Source organism: Anomaloglossus baeobatrachus, chromosome 2, assembly GCF_048569485.1.
Source record: "Anomaloglossus baeobatrachus isolate aAnoBae1 chromosome 2, aAnoBae1.hap1, whole genome shotgun sequence".
NCBI classification, from domain to species: Eukaryota; Metazoa; Chordata; class Amphibia; order Anura; family Aromobatidae; genus Anomaloglossus; species Anomaloglossus baeobatrachus.
The window spans coordinates 762,999,251-763,025,556 of NC_134354.1; the positions used below are offsets into that span (position 1 = coordinate 762,999,251).

Consider the following 26,306-nt stretch of genomic DNA (forward strand, 5'->3'; position numbering starts at 1 on the left):
AAAAAAAGACGCGAACAGAATAATGAATTGGGTGCACACCCAATACAAAAGAGAAAAAAACACAAAACTAGACAAAAAATGGTCCAAAAGCGATGATTAACTGGGGCCATAGAGGGGGATTATGCCCTATATTGCGCTCTGGTGTTCCATTACAGCCATATGTTACCCTATACGGCACAAATTCATCCCTGCACATGACGGTAACAATGTAACAACTTGTTTCTTGTCACGTGACGTTGTGTCTCTTCAGCTGCAGAGATTTCCTAGAATTCAGGATGTCTGCTCCTTTCTGCGCAGTTTCAGGAGGCTGAAACATGACAGGTTCTTGGAGTTTATTTCTTTTCTGAAAAATTGGCTCAATACACTGCAGGTCCTGCCGGACATGTCTTCACTACGAAGGGCCCAGAAATCTGCAGACGCAAAGAGCGGCCGCGAGCTTCCCGGAGGAAATACTCCCATCTCCTCTACACAGATTCCTTTTCTTACAGGAATTTGGCTCAGATCTGTGCATTGTTACATCTCCAGAATATCACAGCACGGAAAATGACATAAGTGTATATATGTAACGTATAGCTACAGTAACTCGTGTATATATAGGATTATAACAAAGCATCCCAGCCGCATACACAATTGCAAGGAGTTATATTATTACATATAGGGGCAGTATTATAGCAGTTATATTCTTGTACATAGGGGGCAGTATTATAGTAGTTATATTCTTGTACATAGGGGCAGTATTATAGTAGTTATATTCTTGTACATAGGGGCAGTATTATAGCAGTTATATTCTTGTACATAGGGGCAGTATTATAGCAGTTATATTCTTGTACATCGGGGCAGTATTATAGTAGTTATATTCTTGTACATAGGAGCAGTATTATAGTAGTTATATTCTTGTACATAGAGGCAGTATTATAGTAGTTATATTCTTGTACATAGGGGCAGTATTATAGCAGTTATATTCTTGTACATAGGGGCAGTATTATAGTAGTTATATTCTTGTACATAGGGGAAGTATTATAGTAGTTATATTCTTGTACATAGGGGGCAGTATTATAGTAATTATATTCTTATACATAGGGGGCAGTATTATAGTAGTTATATTCTTGTATATAGGAGCAGTATTATAGTAGTTATATTCTTGTACATAGGAGCAGTATTATAGTAGTTATATTCTTGTACATAGGGGGCACTATTATAGTAGTTATATTCTTGCACATAGGGCCAGTATTATAGTAGTTATATTCTTGTACATAGGGGGCAGTATTATAGTAGTTATATTCTTGTACATAGGAGCAGTATTATAGTAGTTATATTCTTGTACATAGGGGGCAGTATTATAGTAATTATATTCTTGTACATAGGAGCAGTATTATAGTAGTTATATTCTTGTACATAGGGGGCAGTATTATAGTAATTATATTCTTGTACATAGGAGCAGTATTATAGTAGTTATATTCTTGTACATAGGGGGCAGTATTATAGTAGTTATATTCTTGTACATAGGGGGCACTATTATAGTAGTTATATTCTTGCACATAGGGGCAGTATTATAGTAGTTATATTCTTGTACATAGGGGGCAGTATTATAGTAGTTATATTCTTGTACATAGGAGCAGTATTATAGTAGTTATATTCTTGTACATAGGGGGCAGTATTATAGTAATTATATTCTTATCCATAGGGGGCAGTATTATAGTAGTTATATTCTTGTATATAGGAGCAGTATTATAGTAGTTATATTCTTGTACATAGGGACAGTATTATAGTAGTTATAGTCTTGTACATAGGGGCAGTATTATAGTAGTTATATTCTTGTACATAGGGGCAGTATTATAGCAGTTATATTCTTGTACATAGGGGACAGTATTATAGTAGTTATATTCTTGTACATAGGGACAGTATTATAGTAGTTATAGTCTTGTACATAGGGGCAGTATTATAGCAGTTATATTCTTGTACATAGGGGCAGTATTATAGTAGTTATATTCTTGTACATAGGGGCAGTATTATAGCAGTTATATTCTTGTACATAGGGGACAGTATTATAGTAGTTATATTCTTGTACATAGGGGACAGTATTATAGTAGTTATAGTCTTGTACATAGAGGCAGCATTATAGCAGTTATATTCTTGTACATAGGGGACAGTATTATAGTAGTTATAGTCTTGTACATAGGGGCAGTATTATAGTAGTTATATTCTTGTACATAGGGACAGTATTATAGTAGTTATATTCTTGTACATAGGGGCAGTATTATAGTAGTTATATTCTTGTATATAGGGGGCAGTATTATAGTAGTTATATTTTTGTACATAGGAGCAGTATTATAGTAGTTATATTCTTGTACATAGGAGCAGTATTATAGTAGTTATATTCTTGTACATAGGAGCAGTATTATAGTAGTTATATTCTTGTACATAGGGGCAGTATTATAGTAGTTATATGTGACGCCCTGGGCAAGCCAGGGGTCACAGGTCATCACACCACCACACCCTACACCCCAGTTAGGAACACCCAAGCTACCAAAATCCTTGTTGCCTATCTCCAGGAGCTGGTGTTCACACCAGGGGGTGGGCCAGGCGGTTGGCTGCGCCCACCAAGGAGTTCACAGCTCTGGAGGCGGGAAGAACCAGGCAGATAGAAGTGGAAGTTCAAAGTAGAAGGAAGTGAAGTAGTAGTGGAGCTTAGGCTAGTTTCACACTACGTCTTTTTAACATCCGCTGAAAACGTTTTTTTAGCGGAAGTACGGATCCTGCTTTTACAGCAAATAACGTATGCAAACGCATATGTTATTTTGCAGGATCCTGCACTGGATATTTAGGGGCGGGCATTGGAGTCATGTGATCGGGAGTGAGGGGAACTAGACTGGGAGGAGGCTTCTGACAGCTGCAGACGCTGGTAACCAAGGTAAACATCGGCCTTGGATACCCGATATTTATGTTGGTTACGAGTGTCTGCAGCTGCTAGGAGCAGGGCTGCCTGCACACGTAACCAACGTAAACATCGGGTAACTAAGAGAAGTGGTTACGCGATATTTACCTTGGTTACGAGTGTCCGCAGCTTTCAGGCAGGGGAGAGAGAGACAGGAGAGGAAGGGGGAAAGACATAGATAGAGAGAGAGGGGGTGAGGGAGGGAGTAGAGAGATAGACAGATCACTGGAGACTGGTTCTGGGCATGCTCAGTACTTTCTGGGCATGCTCAGTACAAAAGCAGGATCCTGTTACAACGCAACTGAACGCATTCTGCTAGGCAGGATCCAGCACTCATTGAAATGCATTGCAGCTCGCGGCGCAATGTGAAGGATCCTGTGAGATGCGTTATTTTGACAAAGCAAAAAAACGCTACATGTTGCGTTTTTGAAACATGTCAAAATAACGCAAAAGGACGGATCCTGCGTCTAACGGACGCAAACGCATGCAAACGCAGGTGGACGCGAGTCCATTGAAAATGCATTGCAGTGAAAACGGATTTGCACAGGATCCGTACTTCCGTTAAAAAAACGTTTTTAACGGATGTTAAAAAGACGTAGTGTGAAACCAGCCTTAGGGGAAAAGCTGAAGTAAAGTAAAAGTGAGAGTAGAAAAGCCTGAAGTTGGTCCGGCTGTGTGCCCGGACAGTGACAGCAAGGTCAGCAGACGGCGGTGACTGTCTGGAGGGGTGACTGCTTGGAGGTTGCTGGAAGGACCGCGGATGGGTGGTGGCCCGGCGGTCTGGAGCAGTATACGAAGAACAGTCAGCACCAGGGCAGGGGCCTCTCGGACCCCGGCAAGGCTAGGAGTTTCCATAATTTGCCAAATCCGTCAGTGAAGGGGACGTCTGTCTCCAAACAACCAAGTCCCGATTGAAGGCAACAGTCCAACCGTGGTAGAGAGACACCGCCACCGCCAGGGCACCAGTTTCTCAGGGCCAGCGCCTGCGGGCAAAGTAGGGCTCCTCCGGCCCATATCCAAGCCGGGGAGCGGGTTACCGGTGGGAACCCATCGCAACCATCATCAACATAGGTGCAGGACAGAGGGACCGTCACCTACTGGGGAAAGCAAGTGCAGCCGTCCGTGGGAACCGTCTTTCCAGCCGTGTGTTTTACCGAGAACTGTGTCATCGTCTCAGGCTGAGTGAGTACCACAGTGCCGCAAGGCACAGCGCTGCCCCCGCGTCCCTGCACCCCACCAAGCCCTGTATCTCCCACCTCATCACCAGGCCCCGGGATCACCAACCCCTACCCACGGAGGGGCAACACAACAACTAGCTGCTTCATATCATCATTTCCGGGATCCTCATACAGAGCAGCGGTGGTGCCAACAAATCACCACAACCGTGGGTGGCGTCACGGACAATAAACTATATTCCAAAACCCAATCCCCTTTCACTCACGGGCGAGGAGCGTCGCTAGAGTCCCCGGGATCCGGCCCATCGCTCGAGCCACCGAGCAGCAGCAGGCCGCAGCAGCCGCGGCAGCCGGACCCGAGCAGCAGTGGGAGAAGCGCGGCGTCCCCTCCTCCGCCCGCGACAACTTGGCGTCACGAACAGGATCTTACCGCTCTGCCGTTGGGTAGAGGTGCGCCTTGTGACCGCCAGAGGTATCCGGCTGAAAAATTTCAGAAGTCGCTATCTTTGGCGCGAAAAGTTCCCGCTCGAGTGTCTTCTCGAGTAGCAGAGGCGCGAAGGCCAAAAACCCCGCCCCAATAGAGGAAGGGCCGGAAAGAAGCTAAGGGGGACGAAATGGCGGCTGGCTGCATGTGAGAGCAGCTATAAAAGCAGGGACGCCAGGACTCTGCAGCAATACTGGGTTCCTGGAAGGCACGATTGCCAAGATGTACAACCCAACTCCCGACGAGGAAGCCCCCGCGCCCGGTACGGCGACGTGGTTGAGGGACCGGACCGTCCCGCTGAGTAATCGTCTGCAGGCCCATATGCAACTCCTCCTGGAGGAGTGGGAGACCGACATGGCGGACGTGGTGGCTGCTATGTGGAGACGCGAGGCAGAAGAGGATTTGGAGGAGCGGGTAAGCGACCCACGCCCCTGTATTCCTGAGGGATCGGCCGTTGGAGCTGAGGGGCCCGGCCGGCTTCCGCTCACCCTGCCTCTCTCCCCGCTACCCGTGATAGCTGCTGCCGCCCCGCCATTAGGCCCGCTACCTGCCCAACCGGTAGCGATACCCTGCCCAGCCGCTCCGGCGGACCAGCCGGCTGCAGACGTCCAGGACGGCCCTGAAGTGCATCAGGGGGAACCGCGAGGACCGCGGCCCCTTAACAGCATGGTGCCAGAAGTCCCGGCAGTGACTGTGCCAGACCCTGAGCCTGGAACCGTGGCCTGGATGAAGGCCCGGGTGATGCAATTCCACCAGCGTCAGCAGGATCAGATCTTCCGGATGATGGAGCAGTGGACCAACGAGGTGGAGGAGCTGATTACAACTGCCCCGATGTACGGAGGGGAAATGGATGTAGCAGAGTCGACTGGTGACCCACGTCCCTATGTCCTACCTGGACCGGCCGCTGCGGCTGAGGGGCCCGGCCTAGTCTCGGCCTATGCATCATCCTTGTCGTTACTTATGGAGCGCCTCAGTGTAAGCTCGCCTAATATGCTGCTCCGTGCTACCGCAGAAGGGTCTGAGATGCTGGATGCTGGAGACCAGGAGGCTGCGGCAGCTGGCGGCAACCCGCCTGACGCAGGAACAAGAGATGACGACTCCTGCCCCAGCCCCGGGTCCGCTGTTGCGGTTGAAGGGGCAAGTGAGCGTTCCCGCTATGTGGGAAACCCCGTGGTTTTCCATACCCCGCGTACCAGTGGAAATGGGTACCGGGTACCCCTGTCACAGCAGGCATGTCAGTGCATGTTTGATATGCTGGTGGCAGAGGATGGGTCCGCTTCAGCAGAAGAATCGGAGTAAGGGCAGCGGAGCACCATTGTCCAGTCCCCGTTGGGACCACCACTGAGTTGTTTTGTTTGTTTGAAAGTTGAGAAATGATAAGCAAAGATGATTACCGAACAGTAGCTTGATTCTACAGTGATTGGAAAACCGGCCGTTGCCGGCACCGTTGTCCCCGTGGGGACCGTTTAAAAAGTGTTGCATGAGGAACTGCTCATGGACAAGCCCGTGAACTTGCAGGGCAACCTCAAACGTTAAGTGGCATGTAAATAGTTGTTTACCGTTACCGTTTTCCGCATTGCCGCCTCCGGAGAGGCAGGTTGGAGGGAGGGCCCGCTGTAGAGCCGGCTGGGGCCCAGCCACCATCGGGACCGGTGGCTACCCTCTGGAGGGGAAGGACAGATCCCGCTCGGGTAACTTGTGCTGGACTTGGGTCAAGGGGTGCTGCCTGGGCTTTAGGGGCAGCATCAGGGCCAGGTTGCTTGGGTGGGAGAGAGCGGAAACCGTAACCGTGAACCGTTTGTAACGTTTAAGAAAAGTGCCTCCCGTTATGGGAAGATGTAATAAAATGTAAATATGTTACCGTTTTACACTTTTATATATTTTTCAGAAAATAAAACCGGTGTTGGACGGGCAGCCCGCGGACGGTCTGCATTTTGCTAAGGGGGAATGTGACGCCCTGGGCAAGCCAGGGGTCACAGGTCATCACACCACCACACCCTACACCCCAGTTAGGAACACCCAAGCTACCAAAATCCTTGTTGCCTTCCTCCAGGAGCTGGTGTTCACACCAGGGGGTGGGCCAGGCGGTTGGCTCCGCCCACCAAGGAGTTCACAGCTCTGGAGGCGGGAAGAACCAGGCAGATAGAAGTGGAAGTTCAAAGTTGAAGGAAGTGAAGTAGTAGTGGAGCTTAGGGGAAAAGCTGAAGTAAAGTAAAAGTGAGAGTAGAAAAGCCTGAAGTTGGTCCGGCTGTGTGCCCGGACAGTGACAGCAAGGTCAGCAGACGGCGGTGACTGTCTGGAGGGGTGACTGCTCGGAGGTTGCTGGAAGGACCGCGGACGGGTGGTGGCCCGGCGGTCTGGAGCAGTATACGAAGAACAGTCAGCACCAGGGCAGGGGCCTCTCGGACCCCGGCAAGGCTAGGAGTCGCCATAATTTGCCAAATCCGTCAGTGAAGGGGACGTCTGTCTCCAAACAACCAAGTCCCGATTGAAGGCAACAGTCCAACCGTGGTAGAGAGACACCGCCACCGCCAGGGCACCAGTTTCTCAGGGCCAGCGCCTGCGGGCAAAGTAGGGCTCCTCCGGCCCATATCCAAGCCGGGGAGCGGGTTACCAGTGGGAACCCATCGCAACCATCATCAACATAGGTGCAGGACAGAGGGACCGTCACCATCACCTACTGGGGAAAGCAAGTGCAGCCGTCTGTGGGAACCGTCTTTCCAGCCGTGTGTTTTACCGAGAACTGTGTCATCGTCTCAGGCTGAGTGAGTACCACAGTGCCGCAAGGCACAGCGCTGCCCCCGCGTCCCTGCACCCCACCAAGCCCTGCATCTCCCACCTCATCACCAGGCCCCGGGATCACCAACCCCTACCCATGGAGGGGCAACACAACAACTAGCTGCTTCATATCATCATTCCCGGGATCCTCATACAGAGCAGTGGTGGTGCTAACAAATCACCACAACCGTGGGTGGCGTCACGGACAATAAACTATATCCCAAAACCCAATCCCCTTTCACTCACGGGCGAGGAGCGTCGCTAGAGTCCCCGGGATCCGGCCCATCGCTCGAGCCACCGAGGAGCAGCAGACAGCAGCAGCCGCGGCAGCCGGACCCGAGCAGCAGTGGGAGAAGCGCGGCGTCCCCTCCTCCGCCCGCGACAACTATTCTTGTATATAGGAGCAGTATTATAGTAGTTATATTCTTGTACATAGGTGCAGTATTATAGTAGTTATATTCTTGTACATAGGGGCAGTATTATAGTAGTTATATTCTTGTACATAGGGGCAGTAATATAGTAGTTATATTCTTGTATATAGGAGCAGTATTATAGTAGTTATATTCTTGTACATAGGTGCAGTATTATAGTAGTTATATTCTTGTACATAGGGGCAGTATTATAGTAGTTATATTCTTGTACATAGGGGGCAGTATTATAGTAGTTATATTCTTGTACATAGAGGGCAGTATTATAGTAGTTATATTCTTGTACATAGGGGGCAGTATTATAGTAGTTATATTCTTGTACATAGAGGGCAGTATTATAGTAGTTATATTCTTGTACATAGGGGGCAGTATTATAGTAGTTATATTCTTGTACATAGAGGGCAGTATTATAGTAGTTATATTCTTGTACATAGGGGCAGTATTATAGTAGTTATATTCTTGTATATAGGAGCAGTATTATAGTAGTTATATTCTTGTATATAGGGGGCAGTATTATAGTAGTTATATTCTTATATATAGAGGCAGTATTATAGTAGTTATATTCTTGTATATAGGGGGCAGTATTATAGTAGATATATTCTTATATATAGAGGCAGTATTATAGTAGTTATATTCTTGTACATAGAGGGCAGTATTATAGTAGTTATATTCTTGTACATAGGGGCAGTATTATAGTAGTTATATTCTTGTATATAGGAGCAGTATTATAGTAGTTATATTCTTGTACATAGGGGGCAGTATTATAGTAGTTATATTCTTATATATAGAGGCAGTATTATAGTAGTTATATTCTTGTATATAGGGGGCAGTATTATAGTAGTTATATTCTTGTACATAGGGGGTATTATAGTAGTTATATTCTTGTACATAGGGGGCAGTATTATAGTAGTTATATTCTTGTACATAGAGGGCAGTATTATAGTAGATATATTCTTGTACATAGGAGTAGTATTATAGTAGTTATATTCTTGTACATAGGGGCAGTATTATAGTAGTTATATTCTTGTACATAGGGGCAGTATTATAGTAGTTATATTCTTGTATATAGGAGCAGTATTATAGTAGTTATATTCTTGTATATAGGGGGCAGTATTATAGTAGTTATATTCTTATATATAGAGGCAGTATTATAGTAGTTATATTCTTGTATATAGGGGGCAGTATTATAGTAGATATATTCTTATATATAGAGGCAGTATTATAGTAGTTATATTCTTGTACATAGAGGGCAGTATTATAGTAGTTATATTCTTGTACATAGGGGCAGTATTATAGTAGTTATATTCTTGTATATAGGAGCAGTATTATAGTAGTTATATTCTTGTACATAGGGGGCAGTATTATAGTAGTTATATTCTTATATATAGAGGCAGTATTATAGTAGTTATATTCTTGTATATAGGGGGCAGTATTATAGTAGTTATATTCTTGTACATAGGGGGTATTATAGTAGTTATATTCTTGTACATAGGGGGCAGTATTATAGTAGATATATTCCTAGGCTGGTCTAATCTGGCAGGTATACTTTTGTACATAGCAGTTATTCACACTTTCCTTTTCATAGGTGTTTTTTAGTGAAATGTAATGCCGGTGCAGGTCGGATTTTCAGCTGCATTTATAAAGAGAACAATGAGTGTAGAAGGTGACGATGGTGTTTGTGTCTCAGCATTGCTCTCAGGCGTCTGATAGATGTGATTGCCATGTGAGAGGTGAGAATGTAACTCGAGGTCAGTACAGGATTAATTTTAGATGTTGATTTACACAGTAAACTATTGAGCAATGTTTGGTAATGGACGGCCCATGTCTTGCAGTGAATAAAATCAGCAACAGATGTTGTTTTATGTAGAATTCTTCATAGTAATTTATGAATCTGCTCCGTTCTTCTGCTCATAGGACGTTTGGTGTTTGGTATTAATTCATTTTTACAGCTTGCATAATCCTGTTGTCATGGATCACATACTAATCAACGGAGGACTGTACAGAGGAACCCAGGCTGACAATGCATGATGTGTATGGGGGATTCGGGAAGTATTCCCCTGAGGTCTAAAAAAAATGTGTTGTTGTAAATGCAGTTAATAATGCATTCAATATGCTGGGAAATGTTTACTTCCAAGAGATAAGACCCCAGAATTCAGATATTATCTGCAAAATATGGGCAAATTCTCCGTATATGAATATTTTACAGTAGGGGGCAGTGTTTTATGGCTGCTATGGGTTCATTTTTGGACAATATAAGGTACAACTCAATGATGTACATGTCTACTGTGCTGCTGGAGACTAGATAAGCAGGTCTCCCATCACTGACAATGGCAAAAGGAAGGGTGTAGATAAGCGGGATGCTTTGCTTTATTGTCAGGCAGAAGAAAGGAGGGGCTGGAATGTCGGAAAATTAGTTTAAAGGGAACCAATCATCAGGTTTTTCCTATGTAACCTAAAGCCAGTGCTATACTGGCACTATCAGGCTGATTCTATACATACCTTTAGTTGTGAGATCAGATATATGGGTTTTGAAACACAAGCAAGTAAAGTTTGTAAACTGAGCAGCTTTTTGAATGACAGCAGCTGCCGATAAGCTGATAGATGGGGTGGGTATTCATAATGATTCCCGCCCCCCTGCCTGTTGTTCTTCCTCCTTTTATTTATGCTAATTCTTTTATAGAATAGATTTACTAACTGACTAGAAGGACCTGTGCTGATGTCATACCCATGTGACCAGAAGGGGCAGGGCCTAAGCCAACATAGCTGATACTAGGAAGCAACATTATTTATCTGTTCGCTGGGGCCATGCCCCTTCTTGTCACATGGGTATGACATCAGTACAGGTCCTTCTAGAGATTTAGTAAAACAATTCTATAATAGAATTAGCAGAAATAAAAGGGGAAAGAACAACAGGCAGGGGAGCTGGGAATCAGAATAGAAGCAGCGGTGGGCTGCAACCCTCAGCTGTCTGCTGTACCTTGGCTGGTTATGACAAATAGAGGGGATACCAAACTTTTTTTTTTAAATTGTTTGGTTTATTTAAAAAAAAAAAAAAATGACATGGGTTCCCCCCATTTTTCTAAAATCAGAAAAGGTACAGCAGACAACTTGGGGCTGATATTATTAGGATGGGAAAGACCATGGTTATTTGGCCCTTTCCAGCCTAACAAAATCACCCTGCAGCCACCCCAGAAGTGGCGCATCCATTAGATGCGCCAATTCTGGTCGCTGGACCCGGGTCTTTCCATTACCCTGGTACGGTGGCAATCGGGGTAATAAGGTGTTAATGGCAGCCCACAGCTGCCACTAAGGCCTAGATTAGTAGTGGGAGGCGTCTATGAGACCCCCCATCACTAATCTATAAGTGAAAGTAGATAAACACAAACACCCAAAAATTCTTTATTTGAAATAAAAGACAAAAAACACCCTCTTTCACCACTTTATTAACTCCAAAAACACCCCTGCAGGTCCAACGTAATCCACACACTGTCCCACGACGCTTCCAGCACTGCTACATCTGAAGCTCACAGCGAGTGTCATAGAACATGACTGCCCACTGTGAGCTCCAGTCAGCAATGGAAGTGAGACATGCGTTCAGCAGTGATTTTGTTCAGGTGGTTTGTGGTCATAGGTGGAGGACTGCAGCTGTGGCCACGACTAACCTGAGTGACATCACCGCTGATCGCAGCTCAGTCGCTGCTTGAATCTCATAGTGGGCAGTCATGTTCTATGGCGCTCGCTGTGAGCTTCAGATGTAGCAGTGGTGGAAGCGTCTTTGTACCTTGTGTGGATTACGTTAGACCTGCAGGGGTGTTTTGGGGGTTAATAAAGGAGTGAAAGAGGGGACTGTTTTGTCTTTTATTTCAAATAAAGGATTTTTTGGGTGTTTGTGTTTATTTCTCTACACTTACAGATTAGTGATGGGGGATCTCATAGACGCCTCTCATTATTAATCTAGGGCTTAGTGGCTGCTGTGCCCTGCCATTAACTTTTTATTACCTCGATTACTACCGCACCAGGGCAACGGGAAGAGCAGGGTAAAGCTGGGACTGTTATATCTAATGGATGTGGCAATTCCAGGGGCTGCAGGATGATATTTTAGGCTGGGGGCTGACCAATAACCAGGGGTATCCTGAGCCTGAGAATACCAACTCCAGCTGTCGGGATTTATCTGTCCTGGTATCATAATATGGGGGGATCCTAACCCAATTTGTTTCTAAAAAAATGATTTATTTTACTGTATGATATAGACCTGCCCACCGGTGTTTGTGATTGGAAGCCTCAGACACGTTGTCACTCAGCTTGGCGGCTCGTCTGACTGCAGCCAATGACAGATGCCGGTGGGCGGGGGAAGAAGTGAATATGTATGAGCCTAATGAGCGGCCCTGGAAGAATGAGAGGCTGCGGAAGCAGTGTGACAGCCGCACGGTGACTCGGTAAGTATGAAGCGCTTGCTCCTACCCCTTTGTGCTGGATTCTGATCCCCATAGATTTTATATGGAGACCGGCATCTGGCCAGGTACCAGGGATCAATCCCCCACCGACTCCAAGTCAGCGGGGGATTGATCTGCCTATCCTCAGAAATGCAGGGACAAAACGCAAAAAGAATTGACATGATGCATTTTTGTGGTCACCACAAAGATGAGGCAAAAAAAACAAAACCTGCAAAGTGTGCACAGAAAAAATGAAATCTCTTAGCTTTTCTGGGGAAGGCAATGCACGCAGTTTTGGTACCAAAACTGCACCCGAAAAATGTGTCAAAAATTCGGAAAAAAGCGCAGCGTGTGCACAAGGCCTAAAGGGGTCTGCCAATTTTAGCAAATAAGATTTCATTATACGTGTTATGTCAATATTGCTATATATAATGATCTGTGCTTATAGTCAGTGACACCGGCCCTATCCATGTGATGCTGACAGGTGCGGTGCGCAGATGTCAGCGCTCCCTCCTGCAGTGCTCTGTGCTCCTGTGTCATTATCACATCTGGAAGAAAAGCAGAGATCTTAAATACAGAAATGAATTTACACATAAAGTATAGGTAGAAACAATCGCAGCTCATACCGATATTACACACGGTGGTTTCTCATCGGCGCGGTAGGTGGAGGACCCTTCATTCACCATTATCAGTAGTAGTGGAAGGTATAGGAGCATGGCTCTGTTAAAAAGAGAGAAAACATTTAGGTTGGAGATAATGGGAGATATAGTTCCCCGGCTGCTGAAGAGCCACAATTCAATGACACAGACGATATTATGACAATGCACCCCATCCCTAGGAGTGAGGCCGGAAGAGGTTATCCTCCGGGATCTTTATACAAACGTCCTGAGAGAAGGAAGTTACATGTTTGTTTTTGCTTAGAATGCGGCAGTAAATTCCAGAGCGAAACCGGGACAGAATGTACAGAAACCATCTGTACACTACCGAGAATATCATCTATCTATCTATCTATCTATCTATCTATCTATCTATCTATCTATTCATCCATCCATCCATCTATCCGTCTATCTATCCTTCTATCTATCCATCTATCTATCTATCTATCCCTCTATCTATCCCTCTATCTATCAATCTATCTAGCTATCTATCCCTCTATCTATCTATCCCTCTATCTATCTATCTATCCCTCTATCTATCTATCTATCCCTCTATCTATCTATCTATCTATCCATCTATCTATCTATCTATCCCTCTATCTATCTATCCCTCTATCTATCCCTCTATCTATCTATCTATCTATCTATCTATCTATCCCTCTATCTATCTATCCCTCTATCTATCTATCTATCCCTCTATCTATCTATCTATCTATCTATCCCTCTATCTATCTATCCATCTATCTATCTATTTATCCATCTATCTACCTATCTATCTATCTATTCCTCTATCCCTCTATCTATCTACCTATCTATCTATCTATCTATCTATCCCTCTATCCCTCTATCTATTTATCTATCTATCTATCTATCTATCTATCTACCTATCTATCTATCTATCTATCTATCCCTCTATCCCTCTATCTATTTATCTATCTATCTATCTATCTATCCCTCTATCCCTCTATCTATCTATCTATATATCCCTCTATCCCTCTATCTATCTATCTATCTATCCCTCTATCCCTCTATCTATCTATCTATCTATCTATCCCTCTATCCCTCTATCTATCTATCTATCTATCTATCTATCCCTCTATCTATCCCTCTATCTATCTATCTATCTATCCCTCTATCTATCTACCTATCTATCTATCTATCCCTCTATCTATCCCTCTATCTATCTATCATCTATCCATCTACCTATCTATCCATCCATCTATCCTTCTATCTATCCATTTATATATCTATCCATCCATCTATCTATCTATCTATCCATCCATCCATCTATCCTTCTATTATTATTATTATTATTATTTATTTATAGAGCACCATTAATTCCATGGTGCTGTACATGAGAAGGGGGGTTACATACAAAATACGTATACAAGTTACAGTAGACAGACTAGTACAGAAGGAAGAGGGCCCTACCCTTGCGGGCTTACATTCTATAGGATTATGGGGAGGAGACAATAGGTGGGGTGTAGGTCAGGCGGCGGCTCCGCACGGTAGTCGGGCGGCAGCTCCGCACGGTGGTCGGGCGGCAGCTCCGCACGGTGGTCGGGCGGCAGCTCCGCACGGTGGTCGGGCGGCAGCTCCGCACGGTGGTCGGGCGGCAGCTCCGCACGGTGGTCGGGCGGCAGCTCCGCACGGTGGTCGGGCGGCAGCGAGTTCATTGTAGATTGTAGGCATTTCTGAACAGGTGCGTTTTCAGGTGCCGTTTGAAGTTTGCAAGGGTAGGGGATAGTCTGACGTGTTGAGGCAGCGAGTTCCAGGAGACTGGGGATGCTCGGGAGAAGTCTTCTATCTAGCCATCTACCTATCTATCCATCTATCCATCTATCTATCTACCCATCCATCTATCCTTCTATCTATTCATCCATTCATCCATCCATCTCTCCTATCTATCCATCTATATATCTATCCATCCTTCTATCCATCTGTGGCGCCTTGGACAAGCCAGGACATCACAGGTACTACAACAACACACCCCACACCCCGGCTAGGCACACCAAAGTCAAACACAAATCCTTGTTGCCTCCCTCCAGGGGCTGATGTCCACACCAGGGGGTGGGCCAGGCGGTTGGCCCCGCCCACCGAGGAGTTCACAGTCCTGGAGGCGGGAAAAGGAGTCAGATTAGAGTTCAGTTTTGGAGTGAGAGGAAGTGAAGTGGCCCGGGCACATACAGAAAGGTTGGCAGACGGTGGTGACCGTCTGCAGGAGAGGCTGATTGGAGCTAACCGTAAGGACCGGGGACGGGCGGTGGCCCGACGGTACCGGATCGGGGAGCAAAGAGAAGACAGCACCGTTCGGCAGGGCTTACGGACCCCAACCAGGCTAGGAGTCGCCGTAAAACTGGTCAAATCCGTTAGCGAAGGGAACCTCCGGGGTTTCCCAGCAGTCAAGACCAGATTGAAGGCAACAGCTCAAACCGTGAAGGGAAACACAGTCACCGCCAAGGCTACAGTTCCCAGGGCCAGAGCCTGCGGGCAAAAGGGGCTCCCTTAGCATCCATCCAAGCTGGGGAGCGGGTTACCGGTGGGAAGCCATTGGAACCGTACACACTACATAGGTGCAGGGAAAGGCAGTCACCATCAACCTACCGGGAGAAGAACCACCGCAGCCGTCTGTGGGACCCGTCCATCCAGCCGTTTGTTTTACCGGAGACTTTGCATTCATCATTGGCTGAGTGAGTACCACCGTGCCGTGCGGCACAGCGCTGCCCCCGCGACCCTACACCTCACCAGGCCCCGTAACCAGCCTGCCTTCCATCCCTACCCCTTACCGGGCCCCAGGACAACCAACCCCCCTACCCATGGAGGGGAGAAAACAAAATCCAAGCTGCTCCCTGTCACCGCTCCCAGGATCCCTGTCCAGAGCAGCGGTGGTGTCACAACCTCACCACAACCGTGGGTGGCGTCACGGACAATATCCCCAAACCAAACCCCCCCCTTTCACTCACGGGCGAGGAGCGCCGCTCGAGTCCCCGGGATCTGGCCCACCGCTCGAGCCACCACCAAGCAGCAGCAGCAGCCGGACCTGAGCAGTAGGTGAGCGCAGCGTCCCCTCCTCCGCCCGCGTCACATCCATCATCCATCCATCCTTCTATCTATCCATCCATCTATCTATCTATTTATCTATCTATCCCTCCATCCCATCTATCTATCTATCTATCCCTCTATCTATTTATCTATCTATCTATCCCTCCATCCTTCTATCTATTTATCTATCTATCTATCTATCTATCTATCTATCTATCTATCTATCTATCTATCTATCTATCTATCTATCTATCCTTCCATCCTTCTATCTATCTATCTATCCCTCTATCCCTCTATCTATCTATTTATCTATCCCTCTATCTATCTATCTATCTATCCCTCTATCTATCTATCTATCTATCTATCTATCTATCTATCCCTCTATCTATCTATCTATCTATCTATCTATCCCTCTATCCCTCTATCTATCTATCTATCTATCTATCTATCTATCTATCTATCTATCTATCCCTCTATCTATCCCTCTATCTATCCCTCTATCTATCTATCTATCTATCCCTCTATCTATCTCTCTATCTATCTATCCCTCTATCTATCTATCTATCTATCTATCTATCTATCCCTCTATCTATCTATCATCTATCTATCTATCCCTCTATCTATCTATCTATCTATCTATCCCTCTATCTATCCCTCTATCCCTCTATCTATCTATCTATCTATCTATCTATCTATCTATCTATCTATCCCTCTATCTATCTATCTATCTATCTATCTGTCTATCTATCTACTTTACTTTTTGGCCATCTCTTCAACACACAGTTTGTTGTCTTTACTAAGAGTCCTATGAATCTGCCCCCAAATACTCCTGAGAGCAGAGTCGGGAACCCCTGGACATGTGGAGAGATATCCTCCAAGTGAATTGTGTTTATCAGCGATTCACACCAACTAAGTAAAAAAGGATAGCCATTTCCTCAAGCATTCCAACAAAAGACAATCTGGATGTTTGCTTTTTTTCTTCAGTTAAACCAAGGAAATTTCCTGTTTTGAAAAATGCTCTTAGTTTCCTTTGCTGAGTCAAATGAAAAAACATAAGGAAATTAATAACTTGAAGTGAGTTGTACCTCCTATGAGTCAAGTTCATCTATAAGGCTATGTGCGCACGTGTGCGTATTACATCCAGTTACGCTGCGATCTGCAGCGCAGCGTAACTGCATGCGTCCTGCGTCCCCTGCACAGTCTATGGAGATTGTGCAGGGGCCGTGCGCACGTGGCATATTAGAATGTGACATGCCACTTCTTCCGTGCGGTTTGCATGCTGTCTATAGGGAGAGGCAGCATGCAGAGCGCACGTTCTCTGCCGGCACCATGCGTTTCAGAACGGAGCTTTTCAGCTGCGCTCTGAAGCGCACCTTTTAGGTGCGGTGCAGAGCGCACACGTGCGCACATAGCCTCAATCTTGCAAATCTTTAATAACAATCCACCTTGTAGCTGCTTTGCATATCAAGACAGCTCCTATCTTTTCTTTATACACTGAATGCAGGGTACCACAATGGGGTCTCTACTGACCCCTGAGATGAAATTAGGTAATTTACAGCTCCTATGGCTGCAATATCCCTTAACACAGACAATTATATATCCTGTATAGCATATCCTGCAGTCATGGTGGTAAAGTTTTGGAGGAAAGCTTCACACTGCTTTTTGCAACTACAGCTATTAATAACAAAACAACTACAGTGAATAAAAAAATTCTACCAAGAAGAATCATTTTGAAACTTTTTCAATTTTCTCCCATAATCTGTTCAAATCCATTGAGAAACAAACTGAAATTATTCTGAGGGGGGGGGGATAAAAGTCACAAATCTAAAATAATGTGGCTGCATAAGTGTGCAGACCTTCCAATCATTGGGTTGTGTTGGGAGTGAAACAATCACATGTAAACCCATGGTAAATAGTAAGTACAGTGCATCATGATTTACTGGGATTCTGATTAACCCCATAAGAGGTTTTGCTGTTGTAGGAGGATTTTCCTGCAATTTTCTTAGTTGCATTTTACAGTTTAACCCATGGTCAGTAAACAGCTGACAACACAGCAAAGGGATTTGCTGAAAGTTATCAGTCAGGAGAAGTGTCATCATTTACAGGGATTCTGATTAACTTCATATGACGTTTTGCTGTTCTATGAGTATTTTCCTGATCTTCTCTTAGTTGCATTTTACAGTTAAGCCCATGGTCCATAAACAGCTGACAACACAGCAAAGGGATTTGTTAGAAGAAAGGAGACGTGTACAAAAATATTCCCAAGGTGTTAGATCTACTATTGAATACTGTTAAGACAGTCATCAAGAAGTGGATTAAATTTGTCACAACAGTGTCATATCCTAGAACTGAACATCCCTCAAAACTTGGTGAAAAGATAAGAAGAAAATTGTTATATTAGGCTGCCAAGAGATGTACAGCAACATTAAAGGAGCTGCAGGAACTAAGTTCTGACAAGTACTGGTTGTGTACTGTATGTGACAACAATCTCCCATATTCTTCATATACCTTGTTTGTTGAGTAGGGTGGAAGCCTTTTCTTGCAAGGATAAACATCCAAGCCCGGCTATGTTTTGCCAAAACCTACCTCAAGTCTGGAAAACGTCTCATGGTCTGATGAAACCAAGGATTCATTTTTTGGCTATGATTCCAAAAGATGTTTGGCGTAAAGCCAACATTGTGCCTCACCAAAAGAACACAATATCCACAATCAACAAAAAAAATGACTTCATCAGAAGAGTTTTGTAATGACCCAACCAAAGACTAGTCTTTAGTCAAATGGAATTTATGTTGGTGACCTGAAGAGGGCGCTGTACACAGGAGATCTGACAGATGTGGAGCTACCACATGGAAGAGGGGGCAAAGATCGCCAATTCCAGTGTGATAAACTCCGAGCCAAAAAGGCAGAGTGCTGCCAAAAACTCAAAGGGTGCTTTAACAAACTATTAGAATATGGATGTGCAGATTTAAACAACCACATTATTTTAGTTCTTTATTTTTCTATTTCATTTTTTTTTTTTATTTATACAGATTATGGATGACATTAAAGGTGGAAAAAGTTCTGACATTATTCCTCATGGTAAGATTTTTGGAATTTTGTCATCAGGCACAATCCGGTTTGTGCCTGATGAGACTGATCCGGTAAAAAAATTGATCCGTCTAATTTTTTTCCTTCAGGGCAAAGGTTATTTGCTATGGAGGAGAGAGAGAGAGAGAGAGGAGATAGAAGAGAGAGAGAGAGAAAGACAGGAGAGAGAAGAGAGGAGAGTGAGAGGAGAGAGAGAGGAGACAGAGGAGAGAAAGAGAAAGACAGGAGAGAGAGGAGACAGAGAGGAGAGAGAGAGAAAGACAGGAGAGAGCGAGAGAGAGAGGAGAGAAGAGTGAGAGGAGAGAGGAGAGTGAGAGGAGAGAAAGGAGAGAGAGAGAGAAAAGAGAGAGGAGAGAGAGACAGGAGAGAGAGGAGAGAGAAAGAGAGAGCAGAGTGAGAGGTGAGAGTGTTGCTTTGGCAACACTAATTGTATTTTGGCCCTGCCAATTAGGCATATTTGAATTTGGATTTGAAAGAGATAGGAGAGAGAGAGAGGAGAGAGAGAGGAGAGCGAAAAGAGAGAGAGGAGAGAAAAGAGAGAGGAGAGAGAGAAATGAGAGAGAAAAGAGAGAGAGGAGATGGGGAGAGAGAGAGAGGAGAGAGAGGAGATGGGGGAGAGAGAGAGGAGAAGGAAAGAGAGAGAAGAAAGAGGAGAGAGAAAAGAGAGAGAGGAGAGAGAAGAGAGAGGAGAAAGATAGAGAAGAAAGGACAGAGAAAAGAGAGAGAAGAGGGGGGAGAGAGAAAAAAGAGAGAGAAAAGAGAGAGAGGAGAGAAAGAAAGAGAAGAGAGAGGAGAGTGAGAGGAGAGAGAGGGGAGAGAGGGGAGAGAGAGGAGAGAGAGGAGAGAGAAAGAGAGAGAAGAAAGAGGAGAGAGAAAAGAGAGAGAGGATAGAGAGAGGAGAGAGAGAAGGAAGAGGAGAGAGAAAAGAGAGAGAAGAGAGAGGAGAGAGAAGAAAGGAGAGAAAAAAAGAGAAAGAGAGGAGAGAAAGAGAGGAGAGAGAGAGAAAGAGAGAGAAGAAAGAGGAGAGAGAAAAGAGAGAGAAAAGAGAGAGAGAGGAGAGAGAGAGAAAAGAGAGAGAGGGGAGAGAGAGGAGAGAAAGAGAGAGAAGAAAGAGGATAGAGAAAAGAGAGAGAGAGAGAACCTTTTTTTTGACCAGAAGTGAATTTACACAACGTCTGGACATGCCCAGAAACAAAAAACAGATCCGTCGCCTGATTCCGTCATTTGACGGATGACGACAGATAGTAGACGGAAAAAAGACAGACGGCGCCGGGTCCGTTGGCTTCTGTTTTTTCTCTGGTCGTAAAAAACGTTCCTTTGTACGTTGCTTCCGGCGGCCACACAGACAATTTTTGACGGATCCGGTGCACACCGGATCAAACACAAGGGCATGCGGAACCATACGGCGCTGAATACTTGTCTATGGGGACTCCGCATCCGTTTTATCTGCAATTCGCCGGATTGTGCCTGATGGCAAAAAACTAATGTGTGAAAGAGGCCTTTGGGTCTGTGTAGACTTTTTCTATCCACTGTGTAACAAATGTTATCTTGTCTAGAAACCAGCAGTGATAAGTGATGAGCTGCCTTCGATGCAGTGATAAGTGATGAGCTGCCTTCGATGCAGTGATAAGTGATGAGCTGCCTTCGATGCAGTGATAAGTGATGAGCTGCCTTCGATGCAGTGATAAGTGATGAGCTGCCTTCGATGCAGTGATAAGTGATGAGCTGCCTTCGATGCAGTGATAAGTGATGAGCTGCCTTCGATGCAGTGATAAGTGATGAGCTGCCTTCGATGCAGCGATTGTAGCCGTAACATACATTTTATATCATTTCTACAATATGACAATTGGATTCTATTCTAAAAGGATTTTTTTTCTCATGTATTTGCTAAGATGACAGTAACTTCAAGGCATAATAAGTCATTGTCTCTTTGATGCTGTTTTATTTGGCAGAGGACCAGTGCGCCCCTAGGATACAGGGGCCGGGACACAGGTGTAGCCTCGGCACCCCCAATACTCCCTCCGCTGCTCACGCGGCTCCATTGTTCCTTTTGTTTCCTTTTATGACACTCATGCGCCCTCTCACCTGTTCCCATGTGACATGATCAGGTTTCGCAGATGACTTCCCGCATATTTCAGGTGATTTCCAGGTGACATTAAATATCAGGTTCATTTAAATCAAGGTATTTGCTAGTAAGTCACCAGGGAAATCACAAGCGGCATGTCCTGTATGCATAGCTCAGAATATTACATACATTATACACATTTATTAATGTCATCCATCATACTTTAATTGTTTTTTTCTTTCTATGGTGACTGCAAGTTCTGCAGAGAACAACAGCGACATCTCACGTCTCCTGTGGGACTTAGGCTGTGTTCACACGTTGCGTTTTTGCTGCAGCGGAAACCTGCTTCCTTGGCAGTAAAAAAGCTGCTTCCAAAAAGTAGGTTTTGCTGCTTTTTTTGTTGCATTCTTGTTGCTTTTTTATTGCTTTTTTTGTTGAGCATCATATGTGTCAGTTTTCTACAATACATGTCTAATAAAATTAGATTCATTCGCCACAAAAGCAGCAAAAACGCAGCAGGTTCAGCTGTCTCATCTCTGCTACATTTGAGCGTCACAGCTATGCTACATCTGAGTGTCTCAGCTCTGCTACATCTAAGCATTTCAGCTCTGCTACATCTGTCTCAGCTCTGCTACAGATAAGCATTTCAGCTATGCTACATCTGTCTCAGCTCTGCTACATCTGTGCATCTCAGCTCTGCTACATCTAAACATCTCAGCTCTATTACATCTGTCTCAGCTCTGCTACATCTGAGCGTCAGAGCTCTGCTACATCTGTGCATCTCAGCTTTGCTACATCTAAATATCTCAGCTCTGTTACATCTTTCTCAGCTCTTCTACATCTGAGTGTCACAGCTGTTACATCTGAGTGTATCAGCTCTGCTACATCTGAGTGTCTTCTCAGGTCTGCTACATCAGAGCATCTTAGCGCTGCTACATCTGTCTCAGCTCTGCTACATCTCAGCGTCACTGCCCTCCTACATCTGTGTGTCTCAGTTCTGCTACATCTGTGTATCCTAGGTCTGCTACATCTGTGCTTCTCAGCTCTGCTACATCTGAGTGACTCAGCTCTGCTACATCAGAGCATCTCAGCTCTGCTACATCAGAGCGTCACAGTTCTGCTACATCTGAGCTGTTAAGCTATGCTACATCTGTATTAGCTCTGCTACATCTTATCACCACAGCTGTGCCACATTTGTCTTTGCTCTGCTACATCTGAGCGTCTCAGCTCTGCTACATCAGAGCATCTCAGCTCTGCTACATCAGAGCATCTAAGTTATGTTACATCTTTCCCAGCTCTGCTACATCTGAGAGTCACAACTTTGCTACATTTGTCTTTCCTCTGCCACATCTGAGCATCACAGCTCTGCTACAACTGATTGTCTCTGCTCTGCAACATCTGATCATCTTAGCTCTGCTACATCTGAGTGAGACAGATGTGAGACAGCTGTAGCAGATCTGAGACACTCAAATGTAGCAGAGCTGAGACTTTGATGTAATCTCCCTCTTATCAGAAGTCGATGCTTGTGGCACAATAAGATGCTGCAGGTTAAAGATACAGGGAGGGGTTTGGGTGGAGTTTTGAGTGTGTGTAATAGGTGCCAACTTACAGGCTACTGCAATGCATGATGGAAATTGTAGTAAGAAAACACAGGAAGTTAGAAGAGAGGAAGTTGTCGGCTAACCCCATCAGATCTGAATCCTGCAATGAGGATGTGCTGCTAGAGCATGATAAAAGGTAATATTGCTAAAATAAGATAATGGATGTTTTGAGAGACACATAATAGCAAGATTCAAGAAACACAATCAGTTATGGTACTGGACAACTCCTTTGATCTTCCAGAGAGAATTGCTTTTTATAGTTTCTCTCTGCTGTAGGTCATTGTTGGAGGCCATGTTCCTCATTCTTCAGGCAATATTCTTCCATGGGTCGGAAACATTTACAATTTCCAGTATGTAGTAATAAACTTTTGTACTGACCATCAAATGGCCCAACTTTCGCCCAAATCATCGGACAGGGCAGTAAATTGCACCATAGATGGTTACATATTGCTAGAGAACAGGCTTTGCCAAGGTAAAGTGACAGGAGAATCCGAAATATGGCTGAATCTTTCCCCATGGTAAATACCCCAGTAATATGCATCATGCATTTTTATGGGTGGGGTCAGGGGCCAGGACCCGACACCGGTTACTGGTATCCATGAAGAAGGCGGGGTACGACAGTCACTCCAAGAAAAATAAAAGTCTTAAAGGAAACGAGAAATTTCCAACAGTCGGGGAACGAAACTTGTTTTTCCGGAAATCTGAAGATGGGAATTGTCTACATATTACATCACTTTTTGTATCGATGATGATTTATGACAATGACATCAGTGTTTCGCAGCGTGGCTTTGTTATTGCAGCCATATCTTTTTCATGTCCTCTCATCTACCTGCAGAGACGGAAACAATAAGTTATCTCTACATATTGTATAGCACCAGGGAGGAGGTTATTGCTGGTTTTATGGGTTCGGGGTTGTTCTCGGGCTTTTCTCAGGCTACAGAAGGTTAGATATTGTTCTCAGATGGAGGAGCCCCTCTAATAGCTGTAGGTGGAGTCCATTCCCTGGAGCAAGACAAGTCAAAGGTTTCCCATAGGAGATAATGGACTTGATGAACTCTTATCAGGAGGAACAATGCAGAGGCAGCAGCCAAAGTCAGCTGCAGACCAGAGAGGAACAGGTCCAAAGCAGAGATCTGCAGGACACCATGATAAAGCATTGTTGCCAAGAGATGACCCCCAATCTATGATGTCTCCTGTCTATAGAACTGATTTCAGGGACTTAATATCTCTGCTCTCTGTATCTCTGATCTCCCTGACTGTGATCTCTGCTGGCTATAACTGTGATCTCTGCTCTCTATAACGGTGATCTCTGCTCTCTATAACTGTGATCTCTGCTCTCTATAACTGTGATCTCTGCTCTCTATAACGGTGATCTCTGCTGTCTATAACTGTGATCTCTGCTCTCTATAACTTTGATCTCTGCTCTCTATAACTGTGATCTCTGCTCTCTATAACTGTGATCTCTGCTCTCTATAACTGTGATCTTTGCTCTCAATAACTGTGATCTCTGCTCTCTATAACTGTGATCTCTGCTGTCTACAACTGTGATCTCTGCTCTCAATAACTATGATCTCTGCTTTCTGTAACTGTGATCTCTGCTCTCTATAACTGTGATCTCTGCTCTCTATAACTGTGATCTCCGCTCTCTATTGTGGCGCCCTGGACAAGCCAGGGGCCACAGAGAACAACACCCACACACCCCACACTCCCGGTCAGGCACACCGAAGTCAGACACAAACCCTTGTTGCCTTCCTCCAGGGGCTGATGATCACACCAGGGGGTGGGCCAGGCGGTTGGTCCCGCCCACCGAGGAGTTCACAGTCCTGGAGGCGGGAAAAGCAGACAGATTAGTTTTGGAGGTGAAAGTGGAAGGAAGGAAAGTGGTAGTGGAGCAACTAACTGACAGCGTCCGGGTGTGTGGCCCGGGCGGTACAGCAAGGTTGGCAGACGGTGGTGACCGTCTGCAGGAGTGGCCTATCGGAGTCTACCGTAAGGACCGTGGACGGGCGGCGGCCCGGCGGTACCGGACCGGTACACAAAGAGAAGTCAGCACCATCCGGCAGGGGATAACGGACCCCGGCAAAGCTAGGAGTCGCCGTGAATTTGCCAAATCCGTTAGCGAAGGGAACTTCCTGGGTTTCCCAGCAGCCAAGTCCCGACAGAAGGCAACCGTCCAACCGAGAGAGGGAAACACAGTCACCGCCAAGGCTAAAGTTCCCAGGGCCAGAGCCTGCGGGCAAAAGGGGCTCCTCCAGCACCCATCCAAGCTGGGGAGCGGGTTACCGGTGGGAACCCATTGGAACCGTTTACAGTACACAGGTGCAGGGAAAGGCAGTCACCATCAACCTGCCGGGAGAAACAACTCCGCAGCCGTCTGTGGGACCCGTCCATCCAGCCGTGTGTTTTACCGAGAACTGTGTCCTCATCATTGGCTGAGTGAGTACCACCGTGCCGTGTGGCACAGCGCTGCCCCCACGACCCTACACCTCACCAGGCCCCATAACCCGCCTGTCATCCATCCCTACCCCATCACTGGGCCCCGGGACAACCAACCCCCTACCCACGGAGGGGAGAACTAACATCAAAGCTGCTCTCTGTCACCGCTCCCGGGGTGCCCGTCCAGAGCAGCGGTGGTGTCACCAACTTCACCACAACCGTGGGTGGCGTCACGGACAATAACCAAATCCCCACAATCAAATCCCCTTTTCACTCACGGGCGAGGAACGCCGCTCGAGTCCCCGGGATCCGGCCCACCGCTCGAGCCACCACCGAGCAGCCGCAGCAGCCGTGGCCGGAACCGAGCAGTGGGAGAGCGCAGCGTCCCCTCCTCCGCCCGCGACAACTTGGCGTCACGAACAGGATCCTACCGTTCTACCAACAGATGGAAGTGCGCCTTGTGTAACCGCCGGAGGTGTCCGGCCGAAAAATTTGTGAAGCCACCATCTTGGGCGCGAAGAATTCCCGCTCGAGCGTCTCCTCGAGTAGTGGAGGCGCGAAGGCCAAAACCCTGCCCCTGTAGAGGAGGAGCCGGAAAGAGACTAACGGGGACTGATGGCGTCTGGCCGCATGTAGCCCGCGGCTATGGAAGCAGGGACGCTAGGACCCTGCGGCCATTTACTGGTTCCTGGAAAAGGCCGCTGCTAAGGATGCTGAGTCCGACCGACAACACCGTGGTCCCCGCGCCTGGCACCGCAGTGTGGGTGGAAGTCCGGACCGTCCAGCTAAGCAGTCGTCTGCAGGTCCGCATGCAGCTCCTCCTGGAGGAGTGGGAGGCTGACATGGCGGAAGTGGTGGCGGCCATACGGAGACGCGAGGTGGAGGGAGTCTTGGAAGGGAGGGTAAGTGACCCACGCCCCTGTACCCCTAGTGAGTCGGTCATCGCGGCCGAGGGACCCGGTCCATACCCGCTTGCCCTGCTACCTCCCCCGCTACCCGTGTTGGCTGCTGCTGCCCCGCCACTAGGCCCGCTACCACCACCACCACCGGTAGCGGTACCCTGCCAATCCGCCCCGGCGGACCGACTTGCAGCAGAAGCTCGTGACCGCCCTGATCCGCTTCCATGGAAGAAGCCGAAGGCTGAGCCCGTCAGCAAAGATGCACGGCGGGGATGCAGCTGCCAGGA

At 46.3% G+C, this 26,306-nt stretch overlaps 1 protein-coding gene across 2 annotated transcripts in view; it reads right to left on the reverse strand.

Moving 5' to 3' along the window:
• Nucleotides 1-26,306, reverse strand: part of LRRC32 (leucine rich repeat containing 32) — a 75,277-nt gene that overhangs the window by 20,115 nt on the left and 28,856 nt on the right. For both annotated transcript variants that reach the window (XM_075334689.1, XM_075334690.1), the window contains exon 2: nt 12,860-12,953. In XM_075334689.1, coding sequence (XP_075190804.1) covers nt 12,860-12,949 — 90 coding nt within the window. In that variant the 5' untranslated portion in view covers nt 12,950-12,953. The remainder of the gene's footprint in view (nt 1-12,859; nt 12,954-26,306) is intronic.